The 20,117-nt window shown below is 34.2% G+C and overlaps 1 protein-coding gene across 1 annotated transcript in view; it reads left to right on the top strand.

The window, feature by feature from the left end:
- The window catches only part of LOC148953655 (adenylate cyclase type 5-like), a 244,088-nt gene that overhangs the window by 98,276 nt on the left and 125,695 nt on the right, over nt 1-20,117 (top strand). Inside the window, exon 3 of the mRNA XM_089087272.1 lies at nt 14,406-14,645. Coding sequence (XP_088943398.1) covers nt 14,406-14,645 — 240 coding nt within the window. The remainder of the gene's footprint in view (nt 1-14,405; nt 14,646-20,117) is intronic.

Consider the following 20,117-nt stretch of genomic DNA (forward strand, 5'->3'; position numbering starts at 1 on the left):
ACATCCCTCAGGGATAGGGTTGTAAGTTATGCCCCGGGGGCATATAAGGTTCTTATGGAGTGCGTTGTCATAGAAACTTCAAAAAAGGGCTCATTCAATTGGGAAATGAGAGGGCTATTACCCTTATTAATAGTCGAAAACGATTGGAGGACAAATGTCCCCACCCCCCCGCACGCCTATATTTTCCCCGAACACTTCTGATCAACATTTTAATATATCCATGTTGTTGAACGTAGTTGAAGGGTCCGGAAATTATGTTTTTGAGCATGACAACCCCCTTACAGCCTTCGGGGCTAAGATTGCAAGTTTATGCCTTGGGGGCATATAATGTTTTTATAGAAAGCATTTTCAAAAAAACTTCAAAAAGGGGTCACTGGATTGGAAATTAAGAAGTTTATTGTCCTTTTTAATTGTCGAAAGTAATCGGAGGGAGAATCACTATCGGAGGAAGAATCACCCCCACCCCATGCCCATCATTTCCCCAAACATTTTCGATCAACATATTAATATGGCCATTTTGTTCAACGTAGTTGAAAGGTCTGGACATTATGTCGTTGATTATGACAACCCTCCCTCCATAGCCCTCAGGACAAGGGTCCTAAGTTAAGCCCTTGGGCATGTAATTTTTTATAGAAGGTGTTTTTCGTAGAAGCTTCAAAAAGGGCTCATTTGATTAGAAATTGAGAGGACTAGTGGCTTTTTTATTAGTCTAAAGTGATCAGAGGGCAAATGCCCCCCCCCCCCTCATTTTCATCATTTCCCCAAACACTTGCAATCAAAATTTTGATATAGCCAATTTGTTCAGCGTATCAGAAAGGTCTTGAAATAATGTTTTTGAGGATAAAAATCCCCCCAGCCCTCAGGGCAACGATTGTAATATTTATAGATAGCGTGGTCATATAAACTTTGGATTGGGCTCATTGGATTGGTAATCAGATGCTCTAGTGCTCTTTTTAAGAGTCAAAGTGATCTGAGGGCAGCTGCCCCCCCTCCTCGCCCACACACGTCGTATTGTCCCAAAATGCATCTAATAGAAATTTTTAGACAGCCATTCTATTCAAAATAGTCTAAATATCATATAACAAGGCTTTTTGGACTGAAGCAAACCCCAGAGATTAGAGGAAAGGGTTGTAAGTTATGCCCAGGGGGTATTTAAGGTTTCATAGAAGGGATGGTTGTTTAACTTTAGAAGAGGATCAGTCTTTCTCCCTGAAAAAGACTATGCAAATATGAAACGAACAGAAATTAATTAAAAAAAAACTTTTTCCACAAAATAAGTTTTTTAAAAAGAGTAAAGAACTCCATTAAACCAAAAACGAACGGAAATGGAATCAAACAATCTACCAAGCATACAACTACCACAAATCAGTATCAATAAATAAATTAAACCCAAAACCAACAGAAATTAAAATAAGTAACAGAGTCAAACTCAAAACGAGCAGAAATTAATATGAGTAGGGTTATAAACCCCATGCTTTCTAAAAGCCTGAATATAATTTGCACTTTACTGAACAAAATTCTTTTAAATATTTTCCCTTTTATAACTTTAAGAAATCAAAAATTAATTAAAATTTTAAGGAATAAACATCAGCATATGTATATTATACTGACAATGCAATTTTTTTTCAATAAATTCATTTGAACTTTTTTTTAGTAAAGTACAAATTATTTTCTGGCTTTTAGAAAGCATGGTGTTTAGAGCCCTACTCATATCAATTTCTGCTTGTTTTGAATTTCACTTATATATATATATATATATATATATATATATATATATATATATATATATATATATATATATATATATATATATATATATATATATATATATATATATATATATATATAAAAAAAAAAATATATATATATATATATATATATATATATATATATATATATATATATATATATATATATATATATATATATATATATATATATATATATATATATATATATATATATATATATATATATATATATATATATATATATATATATATATATATATATATATATATATATATATATATATATATATATATATATATATATATATTTGTGTATTTAAAGCTAAAAATTGTTTTAAATTTTTCTTGCCCTGAGAAAATTACTCTTCCATAATTATCATTTTTCCCAAATGGAAATAAATACCTCAATTGTGTTTGTCGCAAGAACATTATTGCCGCAAGACAATTATTATTCTTCCTTAATTATTTTTGACACAAGGAATTTATCGCAGGAAAAAATCATCTTCATTATTCTTTCTCATTAAGAAACACAAATCCTCTGCAAGTTTTCGCGAGGCTAATTAAAGGGAAAAAAAGTATAATTTTTAATCAGTCCATCATTTAAACGATTGCGGGTTCAGTAATTCCTTGTTAGATTGTTATTTTCTGAGGGAGGCTTAAAATTTGGCAACAGCTCAAGTTAGCCCCTCCTCCCCCTAAAAAAATAAAGTTATTTAATCAACAAAAGAAAATAAGTGTTATCTGGAGGCCTTTGGGGGTTTCCAACTGTATCGTTATTTACCTGCCTGTTCCACAATATTAGATGGCCTTATAGTCTAGGGCAGTGGTTTCCAAACACTGGCTTGTGGACGATTCAGAAACTAACCTCCGATTGGTCACAGTGCGTGTAGTGGGGGGAGTAGCGCGCCATCTGTGCATTCATGCGCTCAGCAGGTCAGTCGGCAACTCGGCATCAAGCCGTAGTCGAGTGAACATTGTACCTGCACTAGTTTAGTTATTGTGGTAGTTTGAAATGTGTGCTGCAATAGAAAATCCCGCCAAATGTGAAGTGCGTGCTGTTATAAGTTTTTTTACAGCCAAAGGATACTCTGCAGCAGCTATTCATCATGAGCTTTGTGCCGTGTACGGACCAAAAGTTATGAGTGAAGGAGTTGTCCGTGAATGGGTATGTTATTTAAAAGTGGACAAGAAAACGTTCATGATGAAGAGAGGAGTGGTAGACCATCCTTGGTGACTGACGAACTCGTTCAGACAGTTGATGCAAAAGTTCGTGAAAATCGACGTTTCACAATGGCGGAGTTGTCTACTGATTTTCCACAGATTTCTAAGACTCTTTTGTACGAGATGCTCAAGGCACAAGCGGGTGATTTTTATGCAGAAGCAATTTCAAAGCTTGTGAAGAGATACGATAAGTGCCTCAATCGTTATGGAGACTATGTCGAAAAATAGTGCAAAGATGTAGTTGTAAGATGTATATATTAAAATATTTTTACTTAACTTGGTGTATTTTTTTCAATCAACCGGAGGTTAGTTTCTGAATTGCCCTCGTATTTTCATACTTTGTTATGTTTTCATACTTTGTTATGTAAATTTTCTTAGATTTTTGATTATACACGCGCAAGTTAAGGTAAAGAAACATTTGTTTTCAAATTATATTTTTTATTGTAAAGAAATTTGAATATTAATAAAAACAGGTAATCATTTTTTAATGTATTTAGAGTCTACTTCAGCTTGTTGAATGCTTAGGTAGAAACGAACGATTAGGTTTTTTCTGATTAGGTAGAAACCTCCTCCTTTCTGAGCACAGTAAACACAAAATTACATAAATAGTAAAAATTTGGCTCTGTCAGATCTTGTGATGGCTTTTTCGAAAAAAAAAATATGATCTTATAAAATATATTGCATAAGATATTATAAGATAAATTATATAAAATACAAATGGGATTAAAACTTACCATGCTTTTAAGTGCTGAAATGCATCTGGCTTGCCAAAGTCTTCTCTTACAATGGCAAATTCAGTCAACACCATTTCAAAGTGTGTATACCTGTGTTTTTGATACTGTTTGCAAGTGCAATTTTCATGTTAATACACTGTGAAGCAAAAATTGCAGAAAACTAAATAGGAATAGGAGGAAATGAAAATATCAAAAACCTTAAAAAACCTTAAAACCTTAAAAAACGCATCAAAATTTGTTTAAGAAAATCAACTTTTTCTATCTGAAAAAAAAGAAAAGAAATTGTATATAAATTACAAAAGTTGATGGCCCTTTTATGTTTTTAACAGCTGGAAAAAATATATCAAATGTAGCGTATTCTCAGTTCTGAAAATCGCAGAAAAAATTATTTTGCCCCAAATCCTCAATAGAAGAAGTGTCCCCTCGCCCCCTTTCTTGAAAAATTCCTGAGGGTTTTAAATCTATCCCCCTGCGAAAAATGATTAATAATTTTGCCAATGGTATCCTTCCCTACTTCCCCACAAGCGGCTTTTTCTGAAAGTTTCCTAGACGTAATTACATGGTCTTTTAGGAAAAATCTAAATTTTTGCCCGCTCAATGTAATTTAATTCGTCCCCTAAAAAACTTCAATTCATTCCATAACCTAAAGCTAGGTAAAAATAAACAGTTGACTTTTGCCAATTCTTTATGAAACAATTGGCTTTTATAGAACTTTAGTTCAAAATTCAAATCTTTGTTGAAGTTTTGAACTTCTTTTCAACTTTCCATTTGTTTTATGGGTTGTTTTGAAGTAGTGCAGTCAACGTACTAAATATTGAAGTTTTTAAAAGCTAGTATGCAATGCAAATTAGACTCTTTCAGATCTTATAGGGCTTTTCTAAAAAAAAAAATAATATTATCTTATCTTGCCAATGTCATTTCTCCAAGAAAATATTCTATGCTAATTTTCTAGTTAAACAACAAAGGAAGTTGAGCCAATAACAAGTAAATAACAGGGAAAGTTAGTCATTGCTAGGCTACTCACGTGGCGTCAATAAAATGCATAAGTTGGTCGTAAAGCTGACAAAGATTTTCCGAACACTTTCGTAAAGTGCTTTGTTGGGCTGAGAAAGGAGTTAAACTTTAAAGGAAAAGCCGTTCCATAAAGTCAACAAAGTCTCTTTTGCGGTTACAAAAGAGACCTGAAACAAAACTTTTTCAAAACTTTTTAAATCAGAAAGCTATGAAATTTTTAAGCTGAGTAACTACTTATTTTTTGCGTCAGAGATAGGACAATCAAATGTAGCGGAGAGCATAGGCACATGCCTGAATAACATCAAATTAATTTTTTTACAATTATAACCCCCCCCCCCCCACGAATTCATTACTACTTTTCGTGAAAGTAGTTTTATATTTTGTGGAACTATCTTGTAAGGAATATTTATAATTTAACGAGGATTCTAAAACGCTAACTTTTATCCGTATTTAATTAAATATTAGTTTCTGATTCTGTATATTTTGAATTATCTCATTTTTTAATTTGATAGTTTCCATAAATTTGACGGTTAAGTTAAATATATTTTTGGATCTAAAAACTTTGCTTTAACTCTTTTTTCAGCTTTAGTCACTGTATCGTTACCAAAGCATTCTACTCTCTCTTTATTACTTATTCCTTACTCTCTCTCTGTTACTATACCTTCTATATTACTTATTTCACATACCCTCTCTTTATTACTTACTCAGGTCTTGCTTTTCCTTTTTGCCGTTTTTTTTTCATTGGTCATCAATTTTGGTAAACTGAAATGTTTCCTAAATTACGATTCTTAACTCTTTAAAAACTGTACATTAATTTATCAAATCTTTTAGCTGCTGAATCTGCTTTATTAAGATTAGAAAGCGGACGGCAAAGGCTTGCTTTCGATCTGTAGCACCTATCTATCTCCGAAAGGGATCTAGACAATGCAATCCTTTATAAAGCAGAAAATCAGATCGATGAATCTAGTCATTTGGCATTAGATTTTGAATTTCTTGCCAAAAAGTACTTGGAAAAGTGTTCTTCCAGTCTCTCCTTTTTTTGCTGCGAATCTATTGACTGAAAGTAAAAAGCATCGGGTCCTAAATCTTTACTTTTCAATAGTGCTTTTTAATGTATTTTTTGTTTAAAAGAACGAGAAGGAAAAAACATACATTCCATCTTTTTTGGTGCAAATCTATTGACTAAAAATAAATAACAGTGTGTCCTAAATCCTAAATTTTTTCAAAGTTGTGCTTTCTAAATTTATTGTTGTTACGGAGAAGAAGAAGAATAGAAATATTTATTAGTGAAGCAGAAATAGGTAGATATGTAAATAGTTACGATTGGAAAGCCTACAACCCGTAGAAGAAGCATAAAATAGCAGTTTCCCAACTTAATTTTCTCCGATTCTAAGGGAAAGAACTAGTGAGAGAGAGAGAGAGAGAGAGAGAGAGAGAGAGAGAGAGAGAGAGAGAGAGAGAGAGAGAGAGAGAGAGAGAGAGAGAGAGAGAGAGAGAGAGAGAGAGAGAGAGAGAGAGAGAGAGAGAGAGAGAGAGAGAGAGAGAGAGAGAGAGAGAGAGAGAGAGAGAGCGAGAGAGAGAGAGAGAGTGAGAGAGAGAGTGAGAGAGAGTGAGAGAGAGAGAGAGAGAAAGAGAGAGGGAGAAATTTACCCTTCTATAACCTGGTGTATAAAATTATTTGTTATTTAGCAAGATGTTTCGTTAATATTGGCTTTGTGGCACTGACGTCGGCGAGAGGTGGGGGGAGGGGGGGGGGGTGCAACAAGGTTGTAATTGAAGCAAAATCAAAATTATTTCCAATTTTACCTTGTTGAAGACAAAAAATCCTGGTAGCTCTCACCAGCCCCTTCCCCCTGTGAATTCTTTAGGTGGCACTCTTAATCTTAAATTTGATGGATTTTCCAGAATATCATCTATATTTTGTAGCTGATATTTGCTGAAATAGTTTCATTTGTTTCTTTTTTCTTGATTGGCTTCTCCAAAAATCTTAAGATATTTATGCCCTCTCCTCCTCAAAGAAAATGTCCAAAATAATTAAACATTATTTGTGTTTTGTCAAGCCATAAAGGTACGTATCTTAGGGGGGGAGGGTTGTTAAAAAGGCAACAAAGGCTAATGATTAGGAAAAATATAAGAAGCAACGAAAATAATCAGTTTGGATATTAAATTCCTCGAATATTTCCTTATACCTGCCATTATTTGGAGCTTCATGAAAGGTTTGAGGAGATAAAAATACAGGGACCCAATTCGCAACGGTAATTATTTTTTTTCCTAATGAAAATTTATTCAATAATTTTTTTTTAATTTTCCCAGAAAGGGGATCTGTTAGATGAATCTCAAGGGATGGATTGATCTAACTATGCACACTTTTTTAAGGTCTTTGAATCGCTGTTTTATTGTTTTGTAAGTCCTCCTATTTGCCAAGCTATATTATATCCTTTAGGTAGCCATCATTCCCTAAGAAGGATCTCAGGGTAGATTACCTTGCACGTGCGTTTTTGGGCTTTGAATAATGTTTCCTGACAAACAGATTAAAGAGGGTTTTAGTTGATAAAAAAAAATTAACATTTTTTGTCAACTTTCATGGAAAGTAAATAACTGCACAATGCTAGTTTTCCAATCCTAAGGCTTTCAACCGATCAATTTGAGAAATTTTTCCTAATTTACCACAAAAATATATTGTCATTGCCACAATTCTTCAAATTTTAATTGCCACAATTGCCATCAAACTCTTTAAGAATTTTGGTTTCATAATAAATTTTTCTGGAAGATGTCTAAATTATATCTTGGACTACATTTCTAGATCGTTCAGGAGAAGCGTAAGTTATGCAGTAATAGAACAAAAAATGATTGTACACATAGTGCAGTGGAATAGCGCTGCCTAAGTAAAGAACGATGTTGGCACAATGTATTTTTTTTTAAACAGGGAGCTTCGTATAGAAGGAGTTGTCATAGAAACTTCAAAAGGGGCTCATTCAATGGTAAATTAAGAGGGTTAGTGGCCTTTTTAATAGTCTAAAGTATTTGAAGGGCACATAGCCCCCGCACCGCGCCCATCATTTACCCGAACACATCCAATCAAAATTTTGGGATAACCATTTTGTTCAGCGTAGTTGGAAAGTCCGAAAATTACATCTTTGAGTATGAACTCCCCCCCCTCCTGCACAGCCCTCAGGGCAAGATTTAAGTAACGCCCTGGGGGTATATAAGGTTTTTATAGAAAGGATGGTTTCTGTTCGTTTTGAATTTTGTTTATTTATTGATAGGGATTTGTGGTAGTTTTATGTTTGGAAGATTACTTTACTTTATTTTTGCTCATTCTTGGCTTAATGGAGCTCTTTACTTTTCTTTGAAAAATTTGTTTTGTGGGAAAAGTTTTTTAAATTAATTTCTGCTCGTTTTTCATTGACATAGTCTTTTTCGTAGAAAAATAATATTTTATATCTTTTCAGTCTTTTTCTATAAAAATCTATAGCATGGGTTACTATTTGTATGTTGGAAAAACTTTTTCAACAATTTTGAATCCTGACACAAATTTTGTAGCTACTAAACATGACCTGAAAAACAAAACTTAATATCATTCCCAAGAGATTCTATGCATGCTCTTTGACAACCTGGATACACTTACACTCTTTTTATTTATTTGAATTGTAAGAGCAGAAATAGTAATAGTAGTGGCCCCTAAAGTTTCAACTTAATACCCCCAGTCGTTCTCGATATACCGCTAAAGTGTCTTATTGGCAACCATAAACACAGTGCCTTTTTATTTATTTAAAAGTAACATTTAGGTTTTAAGGCATAATGGGAGAGGGGGGTTGACATGCCTAATATCCCTAGAGACATAGTTGCTGGACCAGTTTGCTATGCTGAACAAAATGGCTGTCTCAAAATTTAGACTTGCGACGTTTGGAAAATGAATGGGCTTGAAAGAAAGGCTGCTTGCCTTGCAATCTCTTTTTACTCTTAAAAAGGGCATCAGAACTTTTAATTTTGAATCGAATTAGCTCTTTTAAAAGTTTCAATGTTATTTCTAGCTATTATAGAGTGGTGATACCTTTGATATTTCTTATATGCCCTTTTGAAAACCTGGATGCATAATTTTTTTTTCCTTTAATTGAAACTCCTAAACTTTCCCTAGAAGTTTCATTTTAATACCTTTAGCGTCATTAGATACATTAACTGTAGTGGTAGTATCAAAAATATACATATAGTGCCTTCTGGCTAGTCCAAAATCTCCCACAACTTACTCTTAAAGGTATTTATTATTAATATAAGTCGTTCTTCAGATATTGCTTTGTAACCTTTTTGAAAGTCCACATGCTCATACTTTTTCTTTTGATTTGGTTCAACATCCGCCTAAATATTCCTTAAAAGCTTCACCTCAATACCCTTAGCTTTCACAGTAGCAATTAGCAGAATTAGTAGCAGTAGGTGCGTAGCACCTCTGGTTTTTTTCAACATCCCCTTCAACACACGCTAAGATTTTCATCTTAATACATACCGTCAACCATTCCTGAAGCATTTCTGATGCGTCCGCTTGACAATCTGTGTGGGCATAACGTGTTTCGATTAGTTCCATACAGTTTCTATATATCCAAAAATTTTCGCCTTAATATCCTTTGTTTTAATAGCAGTAGTAGTAGTAATAACTGTAGAATTATTTGTAGTAGCCTAATCTTTAGTGGAAATAGTAGTCATAGAAGTATTAATAATAGTAACAGTAGCGGTAGTATGAGTAGAAGCAGTAGAATCAGGATGCAAATATTTTCTGTTGGTTAGGTCAACATCCCTCATAACAAACCCTCTTAGTTTTAACTTCACACACCAAACTGTTCCTAAGATACTGCTGTTACACCCTTTTGACAACCTACAAACCGAGGGCGTGTTCTGATTCAGTTCTGCTTCCCCCCTCAAAATTTATTGAAAATATCTCCTTCGTACCCTTAGGCATAGTTGTAATAGTAGTCACAGTAGTAGTATTGATATTACTAGTAATAGTATTGAATGACGGTGATACCACTAGCAGCAGTAGTATTAAAATAATGTCTTTTGGTCAGTTAAATATCCCTCTCATCAAGTCCTGGAAGTTTCAGTTTAATACAATTAGCCATTGCTATGATACTTCTGATATGTCCTTTTGATAACCTGTATGTTCATAAACTTCTTGAAATTTTAATCTCGATGCTCTTAGCCCTATAAGCAGTTGCAATAGAAGTAGTAGTAGTAGTAGTAAATGTAGCAGTAACAGTAGTTTTAACAGTAGTGTGCACTTTTTGCCTTTTGGTGAGATGATTCTCCCCTTTAAGCATTCTCTGAAAGTTGCAACTTAATATCTAAATCAATTCTTGAGATACGCTATTTTGAAAATGAGCATTCACATATTGTCTGTTGATTTAGTTCAAATTTCCTCTTAATATTCTAAATGGGGTAGTGCGATATTTGTAGCAGTGGTAGTTGTAGTAGCATTGATAGAAGCTATTCTGAGAAGAATAGCTTCTTTGTAAAAGAAGCTATTCTGAGAAGATTTCGAGTGACTTCTGAAACCTATCGCAAGATATTCCGTACGGCCCAGAATGAAGCAGAGCAGTCATTTATCGAATACGGTAAGAAGCTAGAACAGTTGCTGACCAAATGGTTGGACGTCGCCAACTACAGATCGATCGTGACCACAGATGGGCTGAGAACGAAGATTGCCGATATCCTTAGAAAACTGGTGGTAGAGCAATACATCACTTCCATCAATAATGAACAGCTACGCATCCGGTTGAGAGAACTTGAGGACCCGACTCTCGGTGCTGCCTGCAAGGCAGCTGAAAACTTCTTTCTAGCCCGTAAAGATGACAGAAGTGAAGGTTTGAAAGGAAGCTCACATAAGTTTTCTAGGAAAGAAATGGATCCGAAGCAAGCACAACACGTTAAACCCGCGAACAAACCTCTGAATGCCGAAACAGAATCAACAGGATCCAGCCGCCGAGACGCTCCGTGCCAGCAAACTAAGAAAGGGACACGACGGTCCCTGGCACTCCAAGAGTACCACTTTGATATTCATTGTCGGAGTGGGCAAGAAAACGGGAATGCTGATGCATTGTCCCGTCTGTTCTAAATAGAAAAAAAATTATGTTTATTTTGTATCTTTATAGATACAAAAGTCCTTGCCTAGTACCAAGTCCTTGCCCATATTCCTGAAGAAGGCCCTCGAAGGAAAAGGAAAGACCGATCCGATCCAAGACTTCAAAGAAAGTCAGCAGAAGGACATTGAACTCGCCCTTTTTTTAAACTTACTAGTCACTAACCAGGCAGATAAAAAGGGAGCCCATTTTGAGCTTTGGGACGGTCTCTTATAACGGCGTGCAAAAAAAAAGGATGTTTCAACTTATTTCCAACTGATTGTACCAGAGGACTACCGTAGTCGGCTAGTCCTGCAATATCATTGTTCGGCTCGAACTTCCCCAAAGTTGGTTCATCGAGGCCGTAACGCAACAGCGAGTATTTTGCTTAGTTTTTACTTCTGGCCCGACATCTACTATCAAATCATGAGTGAGTTGGATTCGTGTTCATGCCGAGGAAGCGAAGCGTTTGCAGGATATGTGGTGAAACTAAAATAGAGTGTTACCTTACCTGTTAGAGGAATGTGTTGATTCTATTTAAACTCAATTGCTAACTTATTATATATTCTGAAGTTTAATAAATAACCTTGAACTCTGAAACGAGATGTAAGCCTGGGTGGGGAATTGCGCTCCATTGAATGAAAATAATTAGTTAGTTACCGACGTTAAAGGCGAATAGATGTGAATTTTTATATGTTGTACCAAATAGAGTTAATAAAACTGTTTTTCTATATACGAATTACGACATAGGTACATTTTGCCTTTTGGTCAACTGAACATCCCACTCATGATGCCCCTGAAGTGGCCTCTTGATAGGATAAGCTATTCCAAAGCTTATCAGCAATCTGTATGTACATCGTATGTTTTCATTTAGTTCAACTTTCTTCTCAGTGTTTCCTCAGATGTCTGTTCTAATATCCATAGCCTCAGTAGTACTCGCTACAGAAGTATTAGTTTTAGTCATAGTAGTAGCAGTAGTAGTAGTCATGATAGTGATAGAAGCAGTAGTAGTTGTAATAGTAGTAGCGTTCAAATATTGCCTTTTTGGTCAATTGATCATCTCCCTTATCATTTCCTGAAAGTTCCAAATTAATATACTCAGTACTTCCTGAGTTATGCTCTTTTGAAAACCCACATACACATAATATATTAGGTCTAGCTCAACACTCCCCTGGACATTCCCTGACAGACTCACGCAAATGCCCTTCGGTTTTTGGGAAAGTAGAAGTCAAACATGCGTACGTTTTCTCAATAACACATACTATATGTGAACAATGAACAAATTGCCTAACATAAACCCCATTAAATTTTTTTTAGTGTTTTCACTTTTGTAACTTTAATAAATCAAAACTAATTAATATTTTAAAGAATAAATATCAGCACATGTATATTAAATTGACAATGCACATCCATTTGTATTTTTTCAGTAAAGTGCAAATTATGTTCTGGCTTCTCAAAGGCTTAGGGGTTTTGAGCCCAAGTCTTGTTAATTTCTACTCGTTTTACGTTTGACTGTGTAATTTATTGTAATTTCTGGTCATTTTGGGTTTCATTTACTTGTTGATGCTGATTTGTGGTAGTTTTATGCTTTAAAGATTATTTGATTCTATTTTTGCTCATTTTTGGTTTAATGGAGTTCTTTACTTAAAAAACTTATTTTGTGGAAAATTTTTTTATAATTAATTAATAGAAGAGCTATGTTTTGAACTCTAGTGAAAAAAAGAAAACATTTTATTCAAACATTAGCTTTGTTTAGAAAGTGCTAAGCGACAGAATTGTGAAAGCTTTTGGAACTAGAAAATTCTGGAGGGAATCTATAATAAAAATTCAAGAGAATTTGCATCCAGATCGAAGGTAGTGGATAAGGGCTAGAAAATTATTACAATTTAATGAGATGTTTAGTTAATTAACTCTTTGACACTTGGAGTGAACTTAAGTGGGTAAATCTTTACCCGTATATTTATCAAATAAAAATGGGACATAGCCTTGGGAAACTATTTTGGAGGGGAGGGGAACAACATCACTTTATATGACCTAATTGGCATCTTGGGTGTATAGCTGGGCTGGATGAAGTACTAAAGGTTCAGAGGATTACTTTGGTGGACTAATTCTCATTGAGGGATGAATTGAGGGATGAAAAACATGATTGAGTAATGACTTCATAAATTTAATTGTTATTACTTATTGGCATATTCCTAAAATAGGTTTTTGGTCAAATCTTTTAATATTTGGCGAAAACATTTAAACGGAAAAATAAAATTCCACGAAAGGAAAAAGGAAAATCGTGTGAGGAAAATTTTTCACGCTGTGAAACGACAAAAGAAGAAGCAGATAATTCGACATGGACATCTGCCAAGTCGATTTTAGTGCTGATGTTATGATTTCGTCCAACATGTTGTCCTAGAACTTTCAAGTTTTGTAAGTGAGGAGGGGTGAAGTTTGGGCCCAATCCAACCCTAGAAAAATTACTTTCCTAATCTTAATCTAAGTATAGGTCAACCACAATAGGTTTCAATCAACTAACGAAAACTATGGAATGGGTGAGTTGTACAGGCGTCTAATTTTTGTAAAGTGGAGGAACTCTTGTCGGTGAAGGTGATTTACCTAGAGTTCAGCTAAAATGAGTACTTGCCTTGATGATCTTCCCAAGCACCTGTTTCCTAGAACGTTCAAAAGAAATATTTTTTTCTGGGGGGAAATAAAATTTCCAAGGCTTTATGTTTACAGCCCTTTCTTAATTGTCTCTTAGCTACCAGGGCTCCCAAAAAATTCATTCAAATAGGATGGGGAGAACTATGAAGTAATTTTCGGAAATCTTGAATAAAAAGTTGCTCAGCCAGAGAAGCATTATTAGAATTTTGCACTTCTTAACATTTGTTGTGCTTTCATGGAAAAATGGGAGGCCCCCCCTCTTGATACTACTTTCGCTATTCAGGTTACTTTTCTCATGATTCTATATTAGCACAATCTCCATTCTCTTTTCTTTGTTTTATAAGAGCGTCAAACAGTTTTGGTTATAATCCCTTCACCTATAACTCAAAAATAGGAAACGCCTTTCGAAAAATAAAGTTTATTTTAGTTTATAGACCCTACTATCAATCTAAAACTATTTTGCTGAGTATACTGAATTCTATGAATAACTGTTTGGTTACAAAATAAATTTTCAGCTTTCCGAGTGTTTCTTGGAAATTCCTAATTCGATGGCCTTTCTAGAAAATTTTGTAACTGCTGTTTTCTGAGGATTGTTAAAATATGACCTTGTAACCAACATATCTGACTGGATTTTAAACTCATATCTCTAGATCTCTTTTTTAATTAGCTAAGAATTAACCTTTTGGCTATTTTCAGATTTTTTTTTCTATGGTGCTAAATTGGAAAAGGAGTACTAAGTATATGAAGGTTAAAACATTTGTGAAGAAAATATCTATATTTCAAAATTTACTGTCTATAGCGGAAGGTAAACAAATATACGGCTTTAACAGACAAATGTAATACATAGTACAATGTATAGTTATAGTTAAGGCTCAACTATATCCAAGGCTTCCCCATATCTTGATGGCTGAAAAACTGTTTTTCAGGAATCTATTACGAGCGCAACTCAATCAATACAACGTCCGTCAAGCCTTAGACAGTCAAGAAATCCAGCCAATGGCAACTACACAACGAGTGTTTATAGCCTTGGCCCTAGTTCAGCTGCTGAAGTAAGCACACCTGGAACAACTTGTTCTCAGCCAACTCGAAAATCAAATTGGGAAGTTATTGAGCATTATCATAAATCAGGTCTTCACGGAACCTCGTCGAGAGAAAAACAGCAAGAGGTAAGAGTAAGTCGACTGAGGTATTTCAGTAGGAGTTGAGAGAAATTAAGAGAAGAGTGGAAAATCTATTAGATATGTTTTGGGATTTTTGAATATGATTCAGGGCCAGTAGTTTCTACGAAAATAGTTTTTTTTTCTAGTAGCCGAGATAAAAAAAATTAAAACAAATAACGTAATATGAAAACAAAACAGAATATTCTAAATATCTTGTAAACCAAACAAGACATGAAAAATGGACAGAATCAATCAAAATTGGTGTGTTTAGTCCAATAGAATCAGTTATAGATCTAAGTTTTAGCGAAATTGTCACGAAAAAAGTCTTTTTAATTATTGTAGTCCAAATCCTTTCTTTGAAAAACATGCATTTGAAACCAAAACATATGAAAAACGGGAAAAGATTTTCACAGCATCTAACGGTTCGTGGTAACGAACTGTAAGTAAGGAGCACCCCGGCTCAATAGTAATCGAAACTCTAAAAAACGGGATTTTGATACCAACAGTTACATCAAAAGAATAGGATTTTAATGATGATTTCAAATATATAAGTTTCATCAATTTCAGTCCTACCCATCAAAAGTTAATCGCCTGAGAAAATTTGGCTGATTTTCGAAAAAAAAGGGGAAAACACCCTAAAAGTTTCAGAGCCTTAATGAAAATTACACCATCAGATGTAGCGTAACAGAGAACCCTACTCTAGAGGTTTCAAGCTCCTATCTGCAAAAATGTGGAATTTTGTATTTTTTGCCAGAAGAAAGATCGCGTATGCGTGTTTATTTGTTTTTGTTTGTTTTTTGTTTTTTTTTTCTCAGGGGTGATCGTATCGACCCAGTTGTCCTAGAATATCGTGGGAGGGCTCATTGGAAAGGAAATTAAAATTTCTAGTACTCTTTTAAGTGACCAAAAAATGGAGGGCACCTAGGCCCCCTCCCACGCTCATTTTTTTCCAATGTCACCCGATCAAAATTTTGAGATAGCCATTTTGTTCAGCATGGTCGAAAATATGATAAATATGTCTTTTAGGATGACTTAATCCCTCAAAGTCCCCGGGAGGAGGGCTGAAAGTTATGAACTTTACCCATTTTTAACTTATAGTCTTGGTTATGGGAAGTATACAGACGTTTTCCGAGGGGATTTTTTTTGGTAGTGGGGGATGGGATGGTCGGGGGTTATGTGGGAGAATCTTTACACGGAGGAATTTTTCATGAGGGAAGGGACATTGCTATGAAGGGGGCACCAGATTTCCCATCATTATTTAAAAAAGATAAGAAATAAAAAAAAAAAGTTTTTCAACTGAAACTAAGAAGCAACATCAAAACTTAAAACGAACAGGAAATATTACGTATATGATTGGGTTCGCCCCCTAGTCAATACCTCGCTCTTTAAGCCAAAGATTTTTTAGTAAATTCATAAGAGCTATTTATTCTCATTAACGGCCTTTGTGATTAAGGGGTCATTTTTAGAGAATTGGAACAAAATCTGAAATTTAGGGTAAAGAACGTGGTATTGACTAGGGGGCGAACCCCCTAATATACGTATTAAAAATATGTGAATATAGAAGATCTTTAAGTGAGTTAATTCGTAAGTTAAGCATATTTATTACTAATACAAACGTTCGTAAATAAAATTAAAAGCCATTTAACAAAATAAAATTAAAATTAATATGCAAATTTGGTGTTGATTATTCATGTAAAATGAGTCAAAATCAAAACCTGCATTTATTCAAAAATGTTCAAAAGTTAAATAAAAGAAAAAAGTTTTTTTAACTGAAAGTAAGGAGCGACCTTAAAACTTAAAACGAACAGAAATTATTCCGTATATGAAAGGGTCTGTCCCATCCTCAACGCCTCTCTCTTTACGCTAAAGTTTGACTTTCCCACAACTCTATTTTTGTAAACAATAAAAAAAATTAGCGTAAAGCGCGAGGCGTTGAGGAGGGGACAGCCCCATTCATATACGGAATAATTTCTGTTCGTTTTAAGTTTTAACGTTGCTTCTTACTCTCAGTTGAAAAGAAACTTTTTTTTGATTTAACTACAAAAAAACTATATATTCAAAAGTAATAACAAAAATCCCAGTATTTTCGGATTTACATCCGAAAGCATTTATTGGAATAAAGGCTTTCGCATATTGGGATTTTATTTATTGGTCCGTCCTTTTTTGCTTTTCACCCTGTTAATATTTAATATCTGTTTGTTTTCTTAAAAAAAAAAAAAAAAACAATTTTTTTTTAACTGAAAGTAAGGAACGACGTTAAAACTTAAAACGAACAGAAATTATTCCATATATGAAAGGGGCGGTTCCCTCCTCAACACCTCGCTGTTTACGCTAAAGTTTGACTTTCTCACAACTCTATTTTTTTTAAACAATAAAAAGCTCTCTTTCATTACAGCCATAGAAAGAGAGTAGAGTGCTATGTTATACTTCTATAGAAGCACTAGGAAATACCATGTTATTCTATAGAAGCTCTACACCTTTTCAAAGAGAGTCAGAACTCCCTCACACAGTTTCACATGCACATTGCCAAACTCGAAAACTAGAGATTGTCAAATTGTGTATTTAGGAATGATTTTGTAGGGAAAGCTGTCTATCACCCGTGTTTATCTGCAGTTCCATTTCTTTGAAGTCTGTGCTATCAAGAGCGGTTTCTGATTTTTTTGAACAATTGCCTTTAGCCAACAATAGTTTGATATGAATGTGTCGGTTGATAGGATATGCGAATTTGATCATATTAAGGTGGAGAAAAAAAGGGTTTAGCATTTGCGAATACTTCGATGTGTACTGTATAATACACAAGTGGTGTTTGAACAGTGTTGTCAATTTAAAATAGTTTAACGTTATACCATACGAAGAAGTTGATACTAAGAGGGATGTAGATGGCAAGAAAAGAATTGTAATAACGGATAGCTTTACTTCTTCGATGTGTTCCGTATAATACATAAGTGGTGGGGTGATGGGAGCGGGGTGTCTTAGAGTACTTATAGTGTTGTACTGTGGGTCTAGGAGGGGGAAATTTAGTTTTGTGGACGATGTGAAAAATGCAAGTATTTAGTTAAAATAATGCTAAGAGGACTTGGGTTTTGAGGGTGGGGTGAAAAATGGTACTTATTAAATATCCAGGTAAACATACGACTAGAAATGCTTCAGCATAAATATGGTATTGCGTCTTTCTGAACTTTCTGGGGAGGGGATGGAGCCAAGTATTTAGTTTAAATAGTTCTAGGAGGAATTGAGTTTTGTGGGTGGGGTGAAAAATGGTACTTATTAAATATCCTGGTAAACATACGACTAGAAATGATTCAGCATAAATAATTCTATTGCGTCGTTCTGAACTATCTGGGGGAGGTAGGGGGTGGGGTTAATTATTTAGTTAAAATAATGCGAGGAGGAATAGTGCTTTGTGGGTGGGGAGAAAAATGGTACTTATTAAATATCACGGTAAACATACGACGAAAAAAATGCTTCAGCATAAATAAGGGTATAGCGTCCTTTTGAACTTTCTATGGGAGGTGGGAGGCGGGGTTAAGTATTTATTTTAAATAATTCTAGGAGGAATTGAGTTTTGTGAGTGGGGTGAAAAATGATACTTATTAAATATCCAGGTAAACATACGACTAGAAATGCTTCAGCATAAATAAGGCTATTTCGTCTTTCTGAACTTTCTATGGGTGGGGGGGGGCGGGGGTAAGTATTTAGTTACAATAATTAAAGGAGGAACTAAGTTTTGTGGTTTGGGGGAAAAATGGTACTTATTAAATATCCTAGTAAATATACGAATAGAAATAATTCAGCATAAATATGACAATAGTATCTTTCTGATACTCCTGGGGAGGTGGGGGCGGGGGGGTGGAGGTGGGGGTAAGTATTTAGTTAAAATAATGCTAAGAGGAATTGGGTTTTGAGGGTGGTGTGGAGCTAGGTTTCTTAGTCTCTCATAGGTGTGTGTTGTCTGCAACCTACAATTTGGGGTGGGTAGTTTGCTATTTCTTGATTTTATGAGCTAGGTTTCATAGCCTTTTGTAGGTGTGTGTAGTCTGAAACCTATAGTTTGGGATGCTATTTGGGCTTTTCAGAGCTAGGTTTCTTATTCTCTCATAGGTGTGTGTTGTCTGAAACCTACAATTTGGGCTGGGTAGTTTGCTATTTCCGGCTTTTATGAGCTAGGTTTCATAGCCTTTTGTAGATGAGTGTTGTCTAAAACTTATAGTTTGGGATGCTATTTGGGCTTGTCAGATCTAGGTTTCTTAGTATTTCGTATGTGATTGTTGTCTGAAACCTCCAGTTTGAGGTGGGTAGTTTGCTATTTCTGTCTTTTCAGAGCTAGGTTTCTTAATCTCTCATAGGTGTGTGTTGTCTTATACCTACAATTTAGGGTTGGTATTTTGCTATTTGTGGCTCTTATGAGATAGGTAATAAACTATTTCTGTAAAATCTGAGCTAATAAGGGTTTTTGACCGTAAGCTATAGTTTTTTTTGTAAGAAAACTATGGAAATTACAATTCGTTGGCTCATAGGTGAAAATTAAGTCCAGTATTGGATCGAAAAATAAACTATTTCTGTAATATCTGAGCTAATAAGGGTTTTTGCCCGTAAACTCTAGTTTTTTGTGAGAAAATTATGGAAAATACAATTCTCTGGTTCAAATCTGAAACTTAATTCTATTTTTGGTTCGAAAAATAAACTATTTTTATAAAATCTGAGCTAATAAGGGTTTTTGACCGTAAACTCTAGTTTTTTTGTAAGAAAATTATGGAAAATACAATTCTCTGGTTCAAATCTGAAACTGTAGTCTATTTTTGGATCGAAAAATAAAACTATTTCTATAAAATCTGAGCTAATAAGGGTTTTGACCGTAAACTCTATATTTTGTAAGAAAATTATGGAAAATACATTTCTCTGGTTCAAATCTGAAACTTAATTCTATTAACTATTTCTGTAAAATCTGAGCTAATAAGGGTTTTTGGCCATAAACTCTAGTTTTTTGTAAGAAAATTATGGAAAATACAATTCGTTGGCTCATAGGTGAAAATTAAGTCCAGTTATGGATCGAAAAATAAATTGTTTCTATAAAATTTGAGCTAATAAGGATTTTTTGCCGTAAACTCTAGTTTTTTGTAAGAAAATTATGGAAAAATACAATTGTCTGGTTCAAATCTGAAACTTTAGTCTTTTTTTTTGGATCGAAAAATATACCATTTATATAAAATCTGAGCTAATAAGGGTTTTTGGCCGTAAACTCTAGTTTTTTGTCAGAAAATTATGGAAAATACAATTTTATGGTTCAAATCTGAAACTTTAGTCTATTTTTAGATCGAAAAATAAAACTATTTCTATAAAATCTGAGCTAAAAATGGGTTTTTGACCGTAAACTCTAGTTTTTTTCTTAAGAAAATTATGGAAAATACAATTCGTTGGCTCATAGGTGAAAATTCAGTCCAGTTATGGATCGAAAAATAAACTATTTCTATAAAATCT

The sequence above is a fragment of the Artemia sp. Qi Xiang Cuo genome, chromosome 3 (genome assembly GCF_049724085.1).
Source record: "Artemia sp. Qi Xiang Cuo chromosome 3, ASM4972408v1, whole genome shotgun sequence".
NCBI lineage: Eukaryota > Metazoa > Arthropoda > Branchiopoda > Anostraca > Artemiidae > Artemia > Artemia sp. Qi Xiang Cuo.